Below are 19,452 nucleotides of genomic sequence, written 5' to 3'. Positions count from 1 at the left end.
ATAAAAGTGTTGGGAGGTCATGTGATCAGAATCTTCTTCTTTTGTGACACTATTAAAAATGTGCTTTTTTAACTGACACATTGCTGCATTGTTGGGTCCTTATTGCCACCCGTGTCATTAATTCGTTCCTACACGATGATGATTTATGTTATTATTGTTGTAATGTTATTTTATTAATATCGACAACATCGGGCGATCTTTTAAATAAGTTACAAAGGCTGGCAATCTAAAATTGGCCAACTAGAAGTCAGTCCAATACGTTTACCAGCTGTTCCATAATGGATAACTAGATGCAAATGTGGATTTCACGTTAAAGGTACTGAGAACATAATTTTTCCAGTCAAGGTGCTTAAAATAAATATTCTGCAAATCATACCAGTTAGCGGCGCTGTTGACAATTTTGCCAACCGCTAAGAAACATGCATCAGAAAAGAAGAAGTCATAGAAGCCAATCAACATGCGACTCAAACGGAAGTTGACTATTTCAAAACTGGCTGTTGAGGGCGGACACATTTGTTGAATACACGATTAACGCCACTAGCATGGACACGGTGAGATGCGATTTTATTATATTAAAAAAAAGAAACAAAATCATCATGCGATGTGGATTTGTCGATAAAAGTAAAGTAACACTAAACGTTGCAGAACCCCCACTCTGTTCATATTAAAAACGGTTTTGGTTTTCGACTCATCATGGAACGAAGCATTGTTTTCGTCTTTTGTGTTGTGTTTCCTTTGTTATTAATTTATTGCCGCAAGTGTTTATTTTTCTGTCACATTTTTTTTTGTTTTATGTACAGCACTGTGTATGCAGCTATGGTTGTTTTTAAAAATTGAGCTGCTCAGTTGTAGGATACATTAAGAAAGTTATACGGCTCTGCAACGTCGCAACTCGCGTTAGCGTCTGTCCGCCGAAAATATGTAGAAACTTAACCTTTTGTAGATAGGCTATCACATTTTATAACTTAATAACAATAATTTACCTTCTGAAGAAAAAGTAACGCGTAAGTCAAGAACCAAATGCTGATCCTGCTACGTAATGTTTTTTTTTTTTCATTTGAAAGGTACTATGATTTAAAGTATACTAAGCGAAGACAAGCTTGTATATACTGTACAAATAAGAGGAAAGCAAAACTAAATATACAATAAACTGTGTATTGATGTGTGGTTCACATTTTTGTTCTTTAATCTGAACAGATATTATCATTATATGTCATTTTAGATGGAAGAAGAAGAACGCACAGACAGAATGCAGAGACTTGCGATGGTTTGTCAAAAGCTCAACAAGATTAGAAAACATCTCAATGAAGGTATTTGGATAGCATGTCTTATATAACTTAACTGGAAACAGACTTGATTTAGTCTGTTGATTTTCTGTTCTTTCAGATGACACTGACAACATTAACCAGATCATCGGCTCAAAGTCTTCTGAAGCTTGTCTCTCATATTTGATAAACCTGGAGAAGAAGGGAGACCCTCACACAGATCCTAACCATCTTACTCGACTCATCAGTTTTTATACCAGAGTGTTTTCTAATATGCCAATTGGACTGTACTGTCAAAATGAGAGCTACGCCAGGATGTTAATCAGATTTGCGGAGTTGAAAGCGTGAGTGAAATTGTTATAACTCATGTGAAAGTGCCTAACCTCTTTAGACTGTGGTACTGTATTTCTAAAATAGATAACATGATTTGCTCATTATGATTCTTTTGTCTCTAAATCTATTTGGGTGGTGTGGTTTGAATGTGCTATTTTGAGCTGACAGGGATGTGTTTCCATTCAATAGAATTCAAGACGTTAACGAGGCAGAGTCCAACTTCAATGTGGCGAGATCTCATAGCCAGAACTTTGCATTTGTTCACATTGCACATGCAAAGTTTGCACATTCTCAAGGTACAAAGGTTTTCATTTGAGTTTAAATGAACACTTTATATGTGACATTTACCTTTTTTTTTTCAGGCAACTCAAAGAGATGTATGCACATACTCCATAATGCAATTGAATTGGGTGCCAAACCAAAGGAATTGCTTGAGGCCACCTTACAAAAATTGCAGGAAAAGAAAAATCTTGTTTTCTCTCCAGATGACAAGGAAAATCAGCCATGTAAGAATCTTTTTTTTCCCTCAACATTTTCTGAGGACCATTCAGATTAATTTTTCTAAAAATAATCTAGAATATTTGATCAAATTATACATTGTTGACAATTGACAATAATAGTTGGTCAATCCATATTCTTATTCTGCATTGTTATCCAACCATGCATAATGTACCATTACGATAATCAATATTAGTCTTTGTTTGTCATGCATGATCACAATCACACAGTCACATTCACTCTTTTAGTCCATTAAATGCAAAACCATAGCATTATTTTGCTTAGCTTCATCTCATCATCAAATCTTAGTGTTTTGGGGGTTTGTTTTATCCTCTCTTTGAACACATACTGCACTGTATAAACACTGATAGCATACATATTTTTCTGTTCAGTCTGAGCGGCTTGGACTTAGTTTTGTCTAAAAAAAAGTGCTATTTGTCATTTGCTGTGATAATGCTACAGTGTTTTTTGAACATTTTACATTTACTAATATGTGATACTACTGTTCTTCATTGTCACTGTATATTTAGCAGTGTTTTTGAACAGTACAGTGCCTGATGTTGTCAAAAAAGGTTCTGAGTCCCCAAAAGTAAGCAGGATATCAGAAGGGACTGATGAATTACATCTGTCAAGCATTTTCAACTTTGGGTAAGGTGAACAACTTCTTCCAACTTTAAACCTACTGCTTGTCTTAAGCAATAGCTTGTCAAGTCACCCCCCCTCTTTTCTTTTGCTCACTGAAGTGAAATTATTGGTGTATCTACATTTCAAGGCAAGACTTTGGTGAGAATTGCATTTCTCTGTGTGAATCTTATTTATTATAAGTATATGTTGTTGTTGTAATTTATTTTATTTTTTTCACTCTAGCCAGGCAGAGTGCCCAAAGTTCCTGTCTCCATCCCCGAAAAGGATGGGGTTGGTGATCACATCAATAGTAGCCCATCAAATAACAGTGACAGATCAGTCATAAAGAATTTACCAAGGTAATTTTTCCACAAGACAAGTTGTTAAAAGTCTGGGTCCTGTGGGTTACTGGCCTAACTACTTAATTCTAGCATTAATGCAGGTTATTTACTAGCTATGAATAGTGTTTTTTTTGTTTTGTTTCTTTTATTGAGGGGAGGGGCTAATAATGTTAGGTTTGCGTTGAAACTGAATCAAAATCACATTTCATTATTGTTTTCTTAACATTTTGCACAGTTATAGCATGATGTATCTGCAATAACAAATGCAAGGAGTTGTATAACTGTCTCTCTTTCAGAAAAACGTCTGGTTCGAATGTGAGCACAACGCTTGGGCTATTCTCATCAAAGAAAGCTGCTCATGACGATGACTTTTCCAATGATCTGGTCAGCATTTATTTTAGTTTTTATAAAGACTTTTTTTTTTTTCTCGGTTCGGGTATGTTGTTGTAAAAGTGGTTGGAGAATAAATGTTTTGTCCATGATTGCAGAAACTATCTGCCACTCCAGGAGGTGACCCTCAGAAGGACCAGGATTTTGTAGAGAGTGCGATTGCTCGTCTATATGCACATGACTCAAATACCCTGATATTGGACGGTAATAATCAGTGTTCCCCAATATTTCCCAGCATACTTATGTATTGACCAAGATATGAAGAACTTGGTGTGAATTTGGTTTTGTTTGCTTGTCTGATATGAGTTTTTGTTTTTGTTTTTTTTCCTCCTTTGCAGATGTGACTTGTAATTTTGAAGAAGTCCTTATTTCAAACTCCCCTGAGTCATGTTGGACCTACCTGATTAACTTAGAAAAAAGAGGCAACCCTCACACAAACATCAACCTTCTTAATAAACTCAAGGAATGTTATTCTAAAGTCTTTTCCCATCTGCCGAGAAGACAGTACAGCAGCAATGTCAGCTATGCAAGAATACTGATCAGATATGCAGAACTGAAAGGGTAAGTTTGAACTCACTATATACTTTTCTCTCTTACCCGATACCAGCATTTTCCAATCATTTATTGGGCCAGTGCAGGTTGCACGCATTGCGCATCGGGAAAAATCTAACCGTACACAACCAAAGAAATGTCACAAAATGTATTAGTACCATTTGAAGTGTAAGGTGCATTGTTGGGCAAGTTACTTCAAAACTGTAATGCAATATTTATTACTTATTACTGTCATTTCAAGTATTTAGTTGAATTACAATATTACTGTATTTGAAATGTAATGCATTACACTAGTATTTAATTACTTTTATATCACTCTCACCAACATAACTGGAAATATGGATTTGCCATTCTAATGTAGCTCGTTACGCTCATTGCACATCCAGTGGAAGATTGACTTAAGACTAAAACAGAACAAATCATTTCAACTAAATTGTATTATAAACTTTTAAAGACAAAATACAGAATCTCTCATTTATTTTAATCCCTTTAATACTTAGCTTCACAGCATAGTTATGTATTGTTTATGCTTAAGAAAAAAAACTGTTAGTGCGTTCCACAGTTTAAATGTTAATATTCAAATTCAAGTTCAGTTGATCAGGTTAGGGGCAGACATATCAAAAATAGATGGTTTAGGTGGGGCTAACGTTAGCAGCCAGGCTAAATCATCATTACTGTGTTTAATGTACTGTTTAACATGAGTTTTTTTTTATGCTTCGTCTTGATACACAATGACCACATCTATTTATAGGCTAATATTAATAGCAATTGTACAGTGGAAGTTAGGGTTAGCTTATTTTGTCATTATTGCTAGTTGTGACTGGGATCTTGCGCTATAGGTTTCCCAATGCTGGTGAATCTACTGAGGAAAGCGCCAGCATATCTTCTACTTACCACATACTCTGCCACGAATCTTCTAACATCTTGAAGTAGAAGTGGCATTTTAGAGCGAGATAACTTTGTTTTATCCCCACTCGCAATACTCCACGTGTTTTCTTTCGGCTAACTCCATGTTACTATGGCACAGCTCAAAATGTGTGGACAACTCTTTAGGTGTCATGCACAAAGTGCACCTAACCAATAAATTCTTCTTGTCTTTATCTCCGACGAACTTAATGTATTTAACCTGTCCTCTGCTGTCGGCACATTCATCTCTGCTGTAGAAGATACTAACAACAGCAAGTAAACATTTTGTCCTGGACTTCTCACCTCTTGTCTTGCTGTGTTTTGGGAGAATGTGGGTTAGGGTTAGGGCACCTCCTTCTGGCTAAAAATTCATTGTGATGCATTGCGTTACTCTGATTTGTAACGAGTATAATATTACTATTTTTTTTGTGTGTAATTGCAGTACTTACATTAATTGCATTACAAAAATATCGATCGGGGATCAAACATGAGCTACAGTGTGAACATAGCCTTTGTGTAAATCTGACCTGCTTAGTTGTTGAACTATTTACAGAAAACCATGACTTCTACTGCACTGCATGAATGTCAACAGCTACACACAGGGCTATTGAATGGTACCTTGTGACATCTAATAGAATAGCATTTGGTCTGCCTGTTTTACATTATATACTGTAGTATGTACAATACTGACATATGGATGATCAAAGGCAAATATGAAGTAATTTTCAGGCAAATTTAGTAGAAAAGGATATTTTCCCACATCCCCGAAGAGCTCTCAAAGGCATGTAGTGTGAGTACCCCAGCAATTTTGTGTACTCGGCTATGTTTGATTCATAGGATTTCAACCCTTTAGGCGAACAGTATTTTTTTCAATAAAATATTCAGTTTTCATATCCCCTATTTCATAAATAAATGATAAAGCGACCGTAAAAGTTGCTTGGTGTAATATTGCTAATATTGGAGTAATATTGTTACTTTTTTTTACATTTATAGGGTTAAGTGTGATGTACGTTTTGGCAGTGGAATCCGATGAGATAATACTTTATGACCTGTTTCACATGAATTTTTTTAATTTTGTGTTTGTCTTTCTGTCTGTCTTCAAGCATTGATGACCCAGAAGAAGCTGAAGACCAGTTCATAGTTGCAAGGGCCCAGTGCAAATCCTTTGCATTTGTCCATGTAGCACATGCTCAGTTTTTGGCTTGTCAAGGTATAGTAATAGAATCATTTTGTTTTTTTGTTTTTTTTTTTACTAGACAGTGCTAAGGTATCATGTGATAGGTAGAATACATTTATTATGTGTTGATAGTTAAAGCCGGAGTAAGGAATATTGAAACGACTGGCAAGATTTTAATCAAGTCTCACTTTAACCTTCATTAAGAGTGTTGGCAAACATTCGGAAACCTTTGGCAACCTTTGCTAATACTTTAGCCAATATTTGCGACCTTGAACAAACCCTGATGAGATGTAAAGAGCTACCTTTCACTGTTCAGTGGGACAGGGGGTTTAGTGAAAGACATGGAGCTGCACTAATTGCTGGAGGCAGGCTAGTGCTATACCTCGGATGCGTGTTTCTATCCCCTCTGTGTCTGCAGTTGAATATTGCTGGGGCGACAACAGCACTGGCCGGTTAAACAGTTAGCTGATTGATTGGAAAACTAACTTATAATTCTACGTTGTCCTCTTTCTTAAGGAAATGTGAACAAGGCGACTTCAATACTGCTTAAAGCCCAGTCTTTAAGTGCCAAGCCAGCTGAGCTGCTGGATTTAGCTCTTCAGAACCTAAAGGCTGGCGGGAAACAACTTTTTTCTACCAAGAAAGAGCAGCTTTCCATAGGTATTTCCAAAGCCCGGCAAGTCTGGACAGTGATAACATGCTTAGTGCCGCAAGCCCCATATTGCTAACTTGATACAACACACGTACAACATAGCACGCAATGCAACACAATTGCCTCATTCCAAAATTTAGCATCTGTATGGGATTTTCACTATGGCCAATTAGTGAACTATAAGGGAAATGAATAGGTTTAATAAACTTAATACTGCATGTACTGTGTAATGGTTGCATACAATTACTGTATATATTATGTTATACACCTCGTTCAAGAGGATTAATGTTACTATTACTTACAATAGTAATTGTCTCTTTACTATTGTTACTAAATAATTACTTAATTGTATACTTTTATTAATATTTTAGATATTTGTTTTTTTAATACTTATTTTGTATATACTTTAATCAATGTATTTATCTTACTACTTTCTCTGCAAGCTCCCTGTGTGTGGTAATTTTTCAACAAAGCTGTCTAGTTTCTAAAATTGATAGGGAAAAAAAACTACATGCTAGCAAATATGAAAAACAGGTTCACAAGCATGTCCTTTAGAGAATTTAAACAAAGTGAAGGTGAAGTTTTGTGATTTGGAGCAATTACTCAAATGTTTTGTCAATATTTTCAGTTTTACCGCAAACCAATATCAGCTTAAAATATTAATTATCAGCCTTACCTGTCCAGACTTACCTTTCTTTGGCCTTGCATTGTTGAGAATACCCCACCGCTCAATTAATCTTAATTATTTTTATTTTTTTTAAACTAACCTGTCAACATATGGGGTAAATCCAAGAACCCCAGCTCCCTTTTAGGTTATCTGTCAACCAAACAGTGGAACATCCCAAACTTAACAAGGAAAATGTGTCAGTTGGAGAGTGGAAGACAACAACTCAGAATGATGTTTCTACAGAGGTTTGACGTCTTTACATACATTCTGTTAAATGCTTTGGCAATTTTGAGCAAGTACTACATGTTTGTCTTCTAATACTTTGGCTTATCTGAATTGTATATGATCTGTTCATATTGTTATTTCAAAGCAATCATTTACCTGGGGTTTTCCTGGCTTAATTTGAAGTTGAGGTTGTACCTTTCTAATCCTTTGCTGCCATTCCACAGCCACAAACAAACTCGTTACACGTTTCTGTTTAATATTTAATGTTTCTTTTATGTTTTTTTTCTTAAATAACATGCCACTCCTATTTTTGGTTTATGAAAATATTTTACAACTGTGTAATTATTCTTTTTTTTTTTTCCAAACCTTTCAAAATAAGCCCACCCCAAGCACTTCACTAAGCTAATAATTAGTCCTTAGCTTGTGATATATGGCCAATTTTGCTTGAGACATTTGTATAGTTATGGCGTGGCATGGCTAAGTGGAAGTGTGGTCCTCTCCCAACTTAGAGGTTTCGGGTTTGATAGTCAATCATTATGATGTCGAAGTGTCCTTTAGCAAGACACTGAACATCCAGTTGCTTCTGGTGCTGCATCATCAATAGGTCAATAAGTAGGCAGTGTAAAGTGCTTATTATTACCAAAGGTAGAAATGTGTTACATCAGTGAAAGAGAATTTACAATATACAGTCTACTTTATTTTTGAAGAAGCCTTCCTTCCAGAACTCTCGATTCTGTGGCCACTTCTGAAGCCTTAGTATGGCATACTGGCATGCAGTGTTCTGTTTAAATACATAATTAAGCCATTTTTTTTTTTCAGCATTCAAATATTTTCAGTAAATTTTAATTTCAAGTGCTCGTGCTTCTTTAATACATTTTCCTTTTCGGCTACCGGGCTGTTGTTTGCAGAAAGCTGTCTTGCAAGTGCAGTAGCACGTGATATTGGGCATACAGTAAAAAGCATCTTTGCTGCATCTGTTAGAGATGATGCCCAATTAATTTTTAGTGGTACCCTGATATTCTATTCTATTCTAATCTATTCTATTCTATTCTAGTCTGCATTCATACTTCTCAATCTTAACTAAATACACTTGTTTCACCTCCATGTCTTCTCCCGTATCCTTGCCTTCATTGGTTTGCTTACTTTCATGAGGTTTACTACTTTCGGACCTGACAAATGGTTGCATATCATTAACAACATGAATTCCAACTTTTTAACTAGAATCACCTTTTCTGTTTCACCTGCACTCAACTCTCATTAATATATTAACTTGGTTTGAAGAATACACTCTTCTTATATGATACTTCTCTGAGAACTAATAAGCATAGTGGTTGATACTCGTTCAGGATACTTATTTTTCCTGAGAAGTGAGACATACTTGCAATTAAGAATTACAATTTTAGCAATGCTAGTCAATTGAATTGTTACAAAGGTGACGGAACATGATATTTAAATACTTTCCTCAGTGTAATAATATGTGCATACAAATTATGGTTTGCATTGGTGATTTATTTTCTTATTAAATAATGGATGTAAAATGGCTTGTTTGTTTTTTAATTTTAATCGCGATCACAATATTGGCTGCAACAATTAATTAAGCTGATCTTCTGCGATATTAACATTTAAAAAGCCGGCTATGTTCATGTCAAATCAAGCACTTTCAGTCATCCTACCACCAGGGGGCAAATGCAAGGTTAAGACTTCATTAAGCTTAAGAAATAACAAGCAAATAAATCCTACATGAGAGCTGCAGCATGCTTAGTTTAAGCTTGATATGTCTGCGAAGTCAGTGTGGCTTCTTGAGTCAAATGATGTCATTTCAACCACCATGCCGGCCAGTTTTTCTGCAATGTGTATATTACGGATTTTCTCCCGCACGGACAACATCGCTTATGGAAGTTCGCCAGTACAAACACTTTAATGATTTGGCTGAAAAGGACTATAGTTACGTAAATATTGTAAACAACTGGTGAGCACGCACGGTGGAGAGAGATGGAGAGTCTGTTAAGGTCACGGTGTGGCATGGCGGCGTGCGGAGGTGCGGGAAGGAGGAGCCGGAAATGCAGGAGAGTGGTGTGGCTTTGATCAAAAATAAATGGTTTAATAATAAGATAAGGCAGGAACAAAAAATGACTAAACTGGACAAAGTAGCAAATAAACAAGGAGCGAAAAATAAACCTGGTTGAGACACGGGGGCTGGAACACGCAGGTGACAGGAGAAACAAAGCAGGTGGACGAGATCAAACTAACTGACGCTGAGAGGGAAGACAGAAACGGGGGGTAAGAAACAAAAACTTAACTCATACAACCTGAAAAACAATGAACCCCAACCAAACATGACAGTTAAAAAAAGCTTGGAAGAATTTTGATCATTTGAATCTCCTAGGATTCTCTACTTCTAGACTCTTATTTACTGGCACCTATAGTATGGGAGAATATTATGTAACTGACTATGTGGGAAAGCCGCATCGAGTGCTGCAAACGTGTGCTGACTCAATTCCGCGCGTCTTCTTTCCGCACAAGGCATTCACACATGAAGCATAAACCATGCCATAGCAGCAGCCACAACTGAGAGAGTCGAATGCGATGATGACTCTGGAGTTGGATTTGTGGGCACGATTTCAATTCCACCATAAAAGCCTTTAGATGGCAATGGTTCCCACATATTGCATGAGAAAAGCTTCTGCTTTAAACCTGGTTGAGACACGGGGGCTGGGTGACAGGAGAAAGCTTCTGCTTTTCTCACCCCCTAATATACTGTACTAGCTGTCAATTGAGACCCACTTTGAAAAAAACATGATCGTAATAAATTCGATTAGAAATGACAGAAAATGGCATTTTGACTGCTAAGTAAGTCCATACTCACTTCTGGAAGTGGAGTGATTCTGGAACTTTTAGCAGCCTCCCATTAGCGCCATTGAAATAGTGTTCCTCGCCAGATTCCTCATATATACCTTGCTAGCTGTCAATTAAGACCCACTTTAAAAAATCTGATTGGCAAAATATTGGAATAAAGTCAGTTTGAAATGACTGAAAATGGCATTTTGACTGCTGTCCATAATCGCTTCGAGGGATTCTGGTACTTTTGTACTGTGTTTTTCTTGCAAAAAATCTTTAAGGCTGTCATAGGTGTTGTTACAAACCTGTTGTTGTAGTATGTGCTTGGTTCTAAGTTGGCTTCATTTTTTTCATTGGTTTGCACTCAGCAAGTATGATAGCTGTGTTGCCTTGTGTGCTAAGTTTTGCAATCTTGGGTGAAATTGTTTTAATTATTATTTATGTAATTTATTTTAGTTTAGAATTATTATTTTTAAGTATCAAGCCTTGAAACCTTGTTTATATACTGCTTGTTTAAAAAAATAGTGCAATAAGACATGTTTGACCAAAGATGAATAATCGCAATGAATAATCGTGATTTCAATATTGATAAAAAATAATCGTGATTACTATTTTGGACATAATGGTGCAGCCCTACCAATGTAGCTGCCTTCATGACGTAGTTGGAGACTATTCCAACAGCGTGAATAACTGGGCCAAAAACAGACGCCAACAATACACCGCTCTCACAAAGTTTTTGCAATCTCTTGGGTGAAATTTTTTAAATATGAATTATTTTATTTATTTTAGATTATTATTAATATTATTTTTAAGTATCACACCTTGAAACCTTTTTATATATACTGCTTGTTAAAAAAAAAAAGTGCAATAAGACATGTTTGACCAAAGATGATGAATAATTGTAATGAATAATTGTGATTTCAATATTGACCAAAATAATTGTGGTTATTATTTTCGACATAATCGTGCAGCCCTACCGTGTAACTGCCTCGCCAATAGGATCAGAAACAGGTGTTTTACTGGCATTAAAATGCAAAACACCATCAATACACCGCTCTCACTAAGACATGTTCAAATCAGCCACTGCGGAAACCCAGTATTCATAACATTAGTTCCATCTGCAGATGAATACTATTGATGTTGATTGTCTGGCTGTGTGCCCCCAAAACACACGGGGAGGATTTAGGGAGGTACAAATTGCTCCTGTCTTGCTCTTGTCATCATAAGTGGACTGAAGCCGTTTTTACCGTTTTTATCAGCCTGTGCTGGCAGAATAAGCTAGGAATGCTTAGAAATATGTCAATGAAGAAAAATAAAACTTTGGGTGTGTATCGGGTGAGAAATCAACATTGGAACGTGATTAAAAGCTCCAAAAAGTTAACTTTTCATGTTACGGCCCCTTTAATTCATATATGCGGTATTTTAAAACAGCTGCTGCCAATTATATAGCCAGGAAAAACCCTGTATCAATAGTGCATTTTGTTTCTCAAGTTCCTGTCTAAGTGAACCTGTTTGCACGGTTATTTTCAGGTAAAGCGTATGACACCTCCAGATTCCAAACCAGTTCCTTGTGTGTTGAAATCCATTCCAACTCCATCTCTCCCACTTCCAATGAAAGTAGATCCACAGACTCCAAATCACCACAAGAACCCATGTGCTAACAGGTAATGTCCATGCAGGCTAGTTGGCTTAAACAAATTTATTTTTGTGCCTACCTTTTATTGCAAAGAAACTTTAGAACACAATTGTGTAGCATTGTTGTGTAATTTAGGTTAGGTAATGCAACTGTAATAACTTGTATTCTTCTCCCTTTCAGCTTTATTACCCCTGTTGTAAAGAGAGGTCCTGCAGTGTCGTGTTCAACTACCAAAGCAACACACAGACGTGGACCTGTTCAGCAGCCATGCACACCTTTGAATCATTCAGTTGGGTTTCGCATTCCACAGGTACATCCTCTTAACTTGTGGCACACCTGTCTACTGTATAATGCAGTGTACTGTACAGTGATCCCTCCTACTTCGCGGTCTCAGATATCACGGTCTTAGTACTTAGCATTTTTTTCCAGGAAAAATAAAAAATATTTCAAAATAAAAAATCTTTTAAAAAATGTGCAAAAATTAAAAATTGAAAAAAGCAAAAAAGTACATTATACAGTACTGTATTAATCAAATAACGAAGTCATATTAGTTAATAACTATGTTAAAAATTCTTCAAGCGTTAGAGTTCGTGACGTTTTTTATCTTATTTTGAAATTTATGCTTTTAATTTGTCGGGTCGCGTTGCATTTCCGTTTCCTGTTTTACGTTCTTTGAGCGTCATTTGGCTCGTTACAGTGACGTAGTGAATAGCAACGTAAGCTCATATTTATAGTTTATTATCATTTATGTTGATAACGCACGCTACTGCCTATAGTAAGCGATGAGTGTTTATTCCATTTATGTGTTCGTTTGTGTAGGGATTCTACTGTATAATGCAGTGTACTGTACAGTGATCACTCCTACTTCGCGGTCTCAGATATCACGGTCTAAGTACTTAGCATTTTTTTCCAGGAAAAATAAAAAATATTTCAAAATAAAAAATCTTTTAAAAAATGTGCAAAAATGTACAAAAATTGAAAAAAGCAAAAAAGTACATTATACAGTACTGTATTAATCAAATAACGAAGTCATATTAGTTAGTAACTATGTTAAAAATTCTTCAAGCGTTAGAGTTCGTGACGTTTTTTATCTTTTTTGAAATTTATGCTTTTAATTTGTCGGGTCGCGTTACATTTCCGTTTCCTGTTTTACGTTCTTTGAGCGTCATTTGGCTCGTTACGGTGACGTAGTGAATGACAACGTAAGCTCATATTTATAGTTTATTATCATATATGTTGATAACGCACGCTACTGCCTATAGTAAGCGATGAGTGTTTATTCCGTTTATGTGTTCGTTTGTGTAGGGATTCCACTTTATAGTTAGTTGTTGTTAGTTGTTGCTAACCCGCTAATGTCGGCTAAAAATACACTAAATTCATAGATTCAGTGTTTATATGTTAGTTTACTGACTTTAAGATTGTTGTTGATTTATTATTCAACAGATACTACATGATACACCAAACATGAGCCAAAATAAATGTGAAGTTCAACGTGATGACTTGCGTACTCTTGGTGCAGATAACCAGTCCTGAGAACAAATTCTCAACAAACTAAGTAATAGTAGTTATTTAATGAAAGGATAATGTAATGTTAAATAATAGGAGAAAGAAAATAAAATAGGCAAAAAATACAACAAAAAAAGGATTGTTTATTGTTAGTGCGGCTATATTGGGGCATATGTAGAAATGTAGGAACTGATACCCTACTTATCCAAGAAATCACAACTGTTGCATTGTAATTTCAATCATTTAAAACTGTAATGAGACTTCTTTTTTAAAACAGCTGGATTCCTTCACATCCCTGTCAAATGAATCCATTACTATTAAAGGCAAGCAGTTCTTCATTCTTAAAATGATTGGACAAGGTGGCTCAAGCAAGGTAAATGATGAAAGAAAAAACACAATTTGCTGAAAATGTGTTGTGCACCTCATTCATTTCAAAAACGTCTCACAATACAAGTGATAACACCAATGGGTATTGTGTGTCATTGTTGTTTCTTAACCTGATTGTGTTTTGTTTGTTTGTTTTTGTTTGTTGTTTTGTTTTTTTTTTAGGTGTACCAGGTCCTGGATAAAAAGAAACAGTTGTTTGCTGTGAAATACGTAAACCTTGAGGAAGCAGATACTCAGACAGTGGAAAGTTACAAAAATGAAATTGAACATCTAAACCACTTGCAACAATATAGTGATCAAATTATAAAGCTCTATGACTAGTAAGTGCAGAGATTATTTGGAAAAAGCCCTTTGCAAAGAAATAATTATGCATTCCAATTCAGTCAATCAAATTATTATCTTGTGATTTTAATATTACTCTGAATACTATCAGTACGTCATATTTAATGGAAAATATATGAAAATGCACTATTTCAGATTTTGGGGGGTTATTGAAATGCTCTTATGTTAATGCTTTTGCAGTGAAATAACTGAGAGCTACATATATATGCTTATGGAGTGTGGTAACTTGGATCTGAATACTTGGTTGCGAAACCGAACAACTGTCAATCCACTTGAAAGGAAGTTCTACTGGAAGAACATGCTAGAAGCCGTCCACACTATTCACAAACATGGTACTTTTTTTTCTTCCAACTAGTTAATATATTGTGTTTTGTTGTTTTTTTTTTTTTTTTTTCAAAAGTAATCATAAGTTTGCTCTATCTGTTATATGCAGGTATCGTCCACAGTGATTTGAAGCCAGCAAATTTTGTCATTGTCAATGCGTCACTGAAACTAATTGACTTTGGCATTGCAAACCGTATCCAACCTGATGTAACAAGCATTATGAAGGATACTCAGGTAAGAGCTGTCTGTTTCAGTAGTTAAGAAAATGAATGTTTGACATACTGAACAAATGGAATCAAATATGGTCAGGATAAATGTAGTGTGGTTATTGTGTGTCTCAACTTTATTTTTAGAGTAGAAATAACCATTCTTACATTCAAAATGCTTTACATTAGTTTTTTTTTTTTTCCTCCCCCTCAATCACAGGCTGGAACTCTGAACTACATGCCCCCTGAGGCAATCAAAGACACTTCATCCCAGCATGGAAAAGCACGGTCAAAAGTACTCCCTTTTGTTTATTCAACAATTATATGAAGGCCTTTCAGATTGCAGAAGTGTGCCTGCAAATTTCTGTTTTTGTTTCTAAGATCAGTCCAAAAGGTGATGTGTGGTCCCTCGGATGTATCCTGTACTGTATGACATACAGAAAGACCCCATTCCAAAGCATAACGAATCAAATCACCAAGCTGCATGCCATCATTGACCCCTCTCATAAAATTGAATTTCCTGACATCCCAGAGAAGGATTTGCTGGATGTGTTGAAGGTAATAGTTTGCAATCTGTCAATTAAACAACAGTTACAGCATTCCCCTGTATTTTATTTTTTAGGATTAGTGGCCATTCTCAAAAGACAATAGACAACAATTGTATTATTTAAAACAAATTAACCAAAATGAATATAAATCTTCCCAGGTTGTGAGAAATCAGTCCAAATCTCCATTACAAGGATGTCAAAGCTACATTTGACAAAGTAATATATGGCTATAATATACATATATACAGTATTATGTACAAGTTGATCCAATGAACGTGATTCTTGAAAAATGACATACAGTAGGTTCTCTCAAGGTAGTTTTGTTTTGTGGACACTGAATAAGAAGTACTTGCAGAGATGCATACATCTGTCTCTGTTGTGCTATGTCATGAAGTAAGTAAAATTTTGCTGTTAATATGACCTCTTTTTGGACAGAGATGCTTGGTCCGAAATCCCAGGGAGAGAATATCCATTGTGGAACTACTGGAACATCCATACCTGCAACTTAAGTCACAAGGGTCTCCGAAATCAGGTAGACACATTTAACACACCCATACATATAATGTGCTCCTCATGATGAAGCATGCAGAATTTATATTTATTAAATATGTGCATTTTAGGACTTATGCATAGGACTTACGCATGTTTGTTCATACATTGTCAAAATTGTCAGTACCTCTGTTAATGAGGGGGAAAAAATAACTTCAATCTGACCAAAATAATGCATAAAAACACAATGAAAATCAAATGAATGTCCATTAGACATTGCTATTGAATTGGGGTTCATCAAAAAAAAAAAAAAATTCATGAAATCAGCCCGGGTAAAAAAAGAAAAAAGATGAAACGACTGGAAATATGGCCATAGGTTCAACGTGTGTCTTCAACTTGACATTTCTAAGATCTTCAAAGTTTTAATTCAGTCTTCTAACCTACCGCAATTCCCCAACTATAGGAGGCACCTGTGTATATAACGCAACCCTTAGTTTTAGGGTCAAATTCTGGTATTTTCTATGTTACCGTGTACAGGACGCACCAGCAGTTTGGCATCCATGTAAAACCTAGAGCAAAACATTGAATTTCATCTTTGTAAATTCGTCATATTTCCCTATGTTTGTAACCGCAAGTTATATACAGTATTTGCTGCGGGTTAAGTGTGTTTCAGATTTCCCACATTGTGAGCAGTCAGTGAACAGTGTGCCATTGTAATGTTGAATGCGCTTGAACCAGTTGTTTTTCCTTTTCCTCGCGGTGCAGATCGAGTTTATTTTGCCATAAATACCCGAAGTTGGGCACCATTTGCCCAACTTCACCGTTTCCACCAAATTTATGGTTGTGTGTATCTGCCAAAAGACCACAATTAGTCCTTTGCTTAGGCATAGCGGCTGCTTTCAGCTGAAAGTCTAAAAAGGGAAAACGGCCAAAACCGTCCTTAAATTATATATATATATATATATATATATATATATATATATATATATATATATATATATATATATATATATACACACACAGTGGGCCCCCGTGTTACGAACTTAATCCGTTCAGTGACTACGCTCGTAACTCGAATTGCTCGTATGACGGGCAAATCCAAACGTCCAAATATGTTAATTAGTGAATGCGTGCAACGCTTGCAAAAACCTTAGGTAGAAACATCACGACTTTATACATATATTAAAAATTAGTAACATAATCTACTGTACGGTTAAATCCATAATAGAAGAAGCCTCTCCATTTTGTTGTCGACCGAGGTCCGTCCCCCCGCAAGGAAAGTCTTGCCCTTAGAAGATTGCCGAGCGGTTACGGCCATACCCACGAGCAAGGTTAACTATGCGCACGCCTCCTTCGTATTTTTTTATTATCTCCTGCTTGGTTTCTATTGTCATCATCCTCTTACTTCTTCCTTTACCGCCACTTGCAATTTTAGAAGCCATGTCTAACAGATAAAGTTTGCAAAGTCTTCACAACATTCCTTCCGTTTTTCACTCATTTTCTCTCCTTCCTTCCAATCCGAACCAGCTGTGCCATCAAGCTAGACAAAGGCGTTCAGCCAAGCATATCGGCATCTCTGTGACTGACTCCGTGACACCGTGACTGACAAAGTGACTGTGACATTGTAAGAGCAATAGCGTTCAGCGTGACCATGACAAGCGTGAAAAATTAATTTCGTTGATGCAGCAAAGCGAAATTAATTGTGCGAACACATTGACCGGCGGCATGTCAAATTGTTCGTAAGACGAAAGGTCTGTGCGTAAGTGGGGGACAAAAAACGCCGCGGTCCACGCTTGTAAGTCGAAAAGTTCGTAAGAGGGGGGGGTTCGTAAACCAGGGGCCCACTGTGTGTGTGTGTGTGTGTGTGTGTGTGTGTGTGTGTGTGTGTGTGTGTGTGTGTGTGTATATATATATATATATATATATATATATATATATATATATATATATATATATATAATTTCCCCACCATAAATGATAGTATTGTTTGTGTTTTTAATTATTAATACCACATATAATGACCATTTTAGAGTAAATATTTTTTAAGTGCATCTACATAATAAATCTCAAGGATAATGAACATTTGCATTGAAATTGTAGAACAATAAACCATCAGATACAAAATATTGTATAAATAGCAGGCTCTGTTAAATACTTGAATTTAACAAATTTCTCTTCCACAAATCTGCTTCTTGCTACATCCATAAATAATATTTTGCACTAATTTCGCACGACATAATAGTTGCACTATATTATTAGCACCATTATTTCTGTTGTTGTTTTATTGCTATTATTGTTGCTATTTATTTATTGCTCGAACATGAAATGTAGTCTGCTACTCAAGGAGGTGAACGGAAAAAGAATTTCATTGTGTAGTGTAATAATACTATACGAATGACAATAAAACTATTGAACATTGTAATATAATACCACGCACACTAACACACGTATCTGTAGTGGAAGAGTAAAATGAGAGGTCTTTCATCTTGGCTGTACAAGGTTGGAATGACTGATAAAAGTAGAACTAATAATTTGGAGAGTAGTGAAAGTCAGAATTAGATTCAAAGACTGATTTCATAGAGAACTATAATGCATTTTCAACTGTTTCAGAACGGCAATGCAACAGTGATCTCAAGAAAATACTAACGGACCTCGCAGCCCTCCAATCACCCAACTCGATCATTCGAGCTGCTAATGTAAGGTTTACTTGATGCACTGCCAATTTATTTTGTGCATTCATTTTATCATCCATCCTTATAGTGTTTTTCTCTCAACAGAATCTGGCCAAAATGTGCAACAGTGGCAGGAAGCTGGATGTGGCAGAGTGTGCCAAATCAACTTAAAAATACAAAAACAAAACCCCCTTTTTTTTTTTTATGCCGTGATTCATTTAAAATGTATATTGTGCATGTTGAGCAAAACTGAAATACTCATTATTGTTGTAGAAAAATGTATTCTTCACACCATTTTTCATGTTGCTTAGCCATTTTATGTGTAAATAAACCTACTGTATCATCCCTTGGAGTTAGCTTTGTTGTTTTCCTTTTCGTTCTGTACAAACTTTCTAGCCACTAACAATTGCATGCTTGCCTGATCTGTCCTTGTTATCTTGTGAAACATCATCAGTCGCAGCTCAAGTACCGTTCCAATTGAAAGTATGGGTCTGGAGTACCTGGAGAAATCCCATGGAGGCATTTGGCAAATCTGCAAACTCCTCACAGGAAGGTCGGAGCTGAAAGCAAATTTGCGACCTCTGCACTGTGAGGCGATACTTGTTTGGTGTTCAACAAATTATTTTGCAGATAAAGACCAACAGACATGAAAGACTTCAATACTCGACATTGCTTGATAATGTCCATCCATCTTCTTTATCTGCTAATCCTTATCAGTGTCGCTGGGATTCTGCTGCTTATTACAGCCGTTTTTGGCTGTAGGCGGGGACACCCTGAATTGGTGTCAACCCAATCCAAGGGCACATTGACGAAAAACCATTAACACTTCCAATCACAACTAAGGACGATTTAGAGTAGTCATGCATGTGTGAGG

At 36.1% G+C, this 19,452-nt stretch overlaps 1 protein-coding gene across 3 annotated transcripts; it reads left to right on the top strand.

The window, feature by feature from the left end:
- Nucleotides 1–98: 98 nt before the first annotated feature.
- On the top strand, nucleotides 99–18,930 carry ttk (ttk protein kinase). 3 transcript variants are annotated; one of them, XM_088410644.1, is made up of 25 exons: nucleotides 99–316; nucleotides 1,223–1,310; nucleotides 1,387–1,609; nucleotides 1,788–1,894; nucleotides 1,961–2,104; nucleotides 2,627–2,744; nucleotides 2,840–2,879; nucleotides 2,964–3,079; nucleotides 3,358–3,445; nucleotides 3,550–3,655; nucleotides 3,790–4,012; nucleotides 6,013–6,119; nucleotides 6,603–6,746; nucleotides 7,532–7,650; nucleotides 11,999–12,132; nucleotides 12,285–12,414; nucleotides 13,888–13,983; nucleotides 14,160–14,317; nucleotides 14,520–14,671; nucleotides 14,773–14,897; nucleotides 15,090–15,164; nucleotides 15,251–15,427; nucleotides 15,853–15,949; nucleotides 18,517–18,602; nucleotides 18,684–18,930. In XM_088410644.1, exons 2-25 carry the CDS (start codon nucleotides 1,223–1,225, stop codon nucleotides 18,747–18,749), a joined length of 2,919 nt encoding a protein of 972 aa, XP_088266770.1. In that variant the 5' UTR covers nucleotides 99–316; the 3' UTR covers nucleotides 18,750–18,930. The 3 variants fall into 3 exon arrangements, with proteins under 3 accessions (XP_088266770.1, XP_088266769.1, XP_088266768.1); XM_088410643.1 differs by lacking the exon at nucleotides 99–316 and adding an exon at nucleotides 340–551 and having other exon boundaries at nucleotides 2,630–2,744; XM_088410642.1 differs by lacking the exon at nucleotides 99–316 and adding an exon at nucleotides 340–551.
- Nucleotides 18,931–19,452: the final 522 nt, after the last annotated feature.

The sequence above is a fragment of the Hippichthys cyanospilos genome, chromosome 3, assembly GCF_059441005.1.
Source record: "Hippichthys cyanospilos isolate Australia breed blue-spotted pipefish chromosome 3, RoL_Hcya_1.0, whole genome shotgun sequence".
In the NCBI taxonomy this organism is placed as follows: Eukaryota; Metazoa; Chordata; class Actinopteri; order Syngnathiformes; family Syngnathidae; genus Hippichthys; species Hippichthys cyanospilos.
Note: the sequence above shows the minus strand (reverse complement) of the source record. Positions and strands in the feature narration are given on the sequence as shown.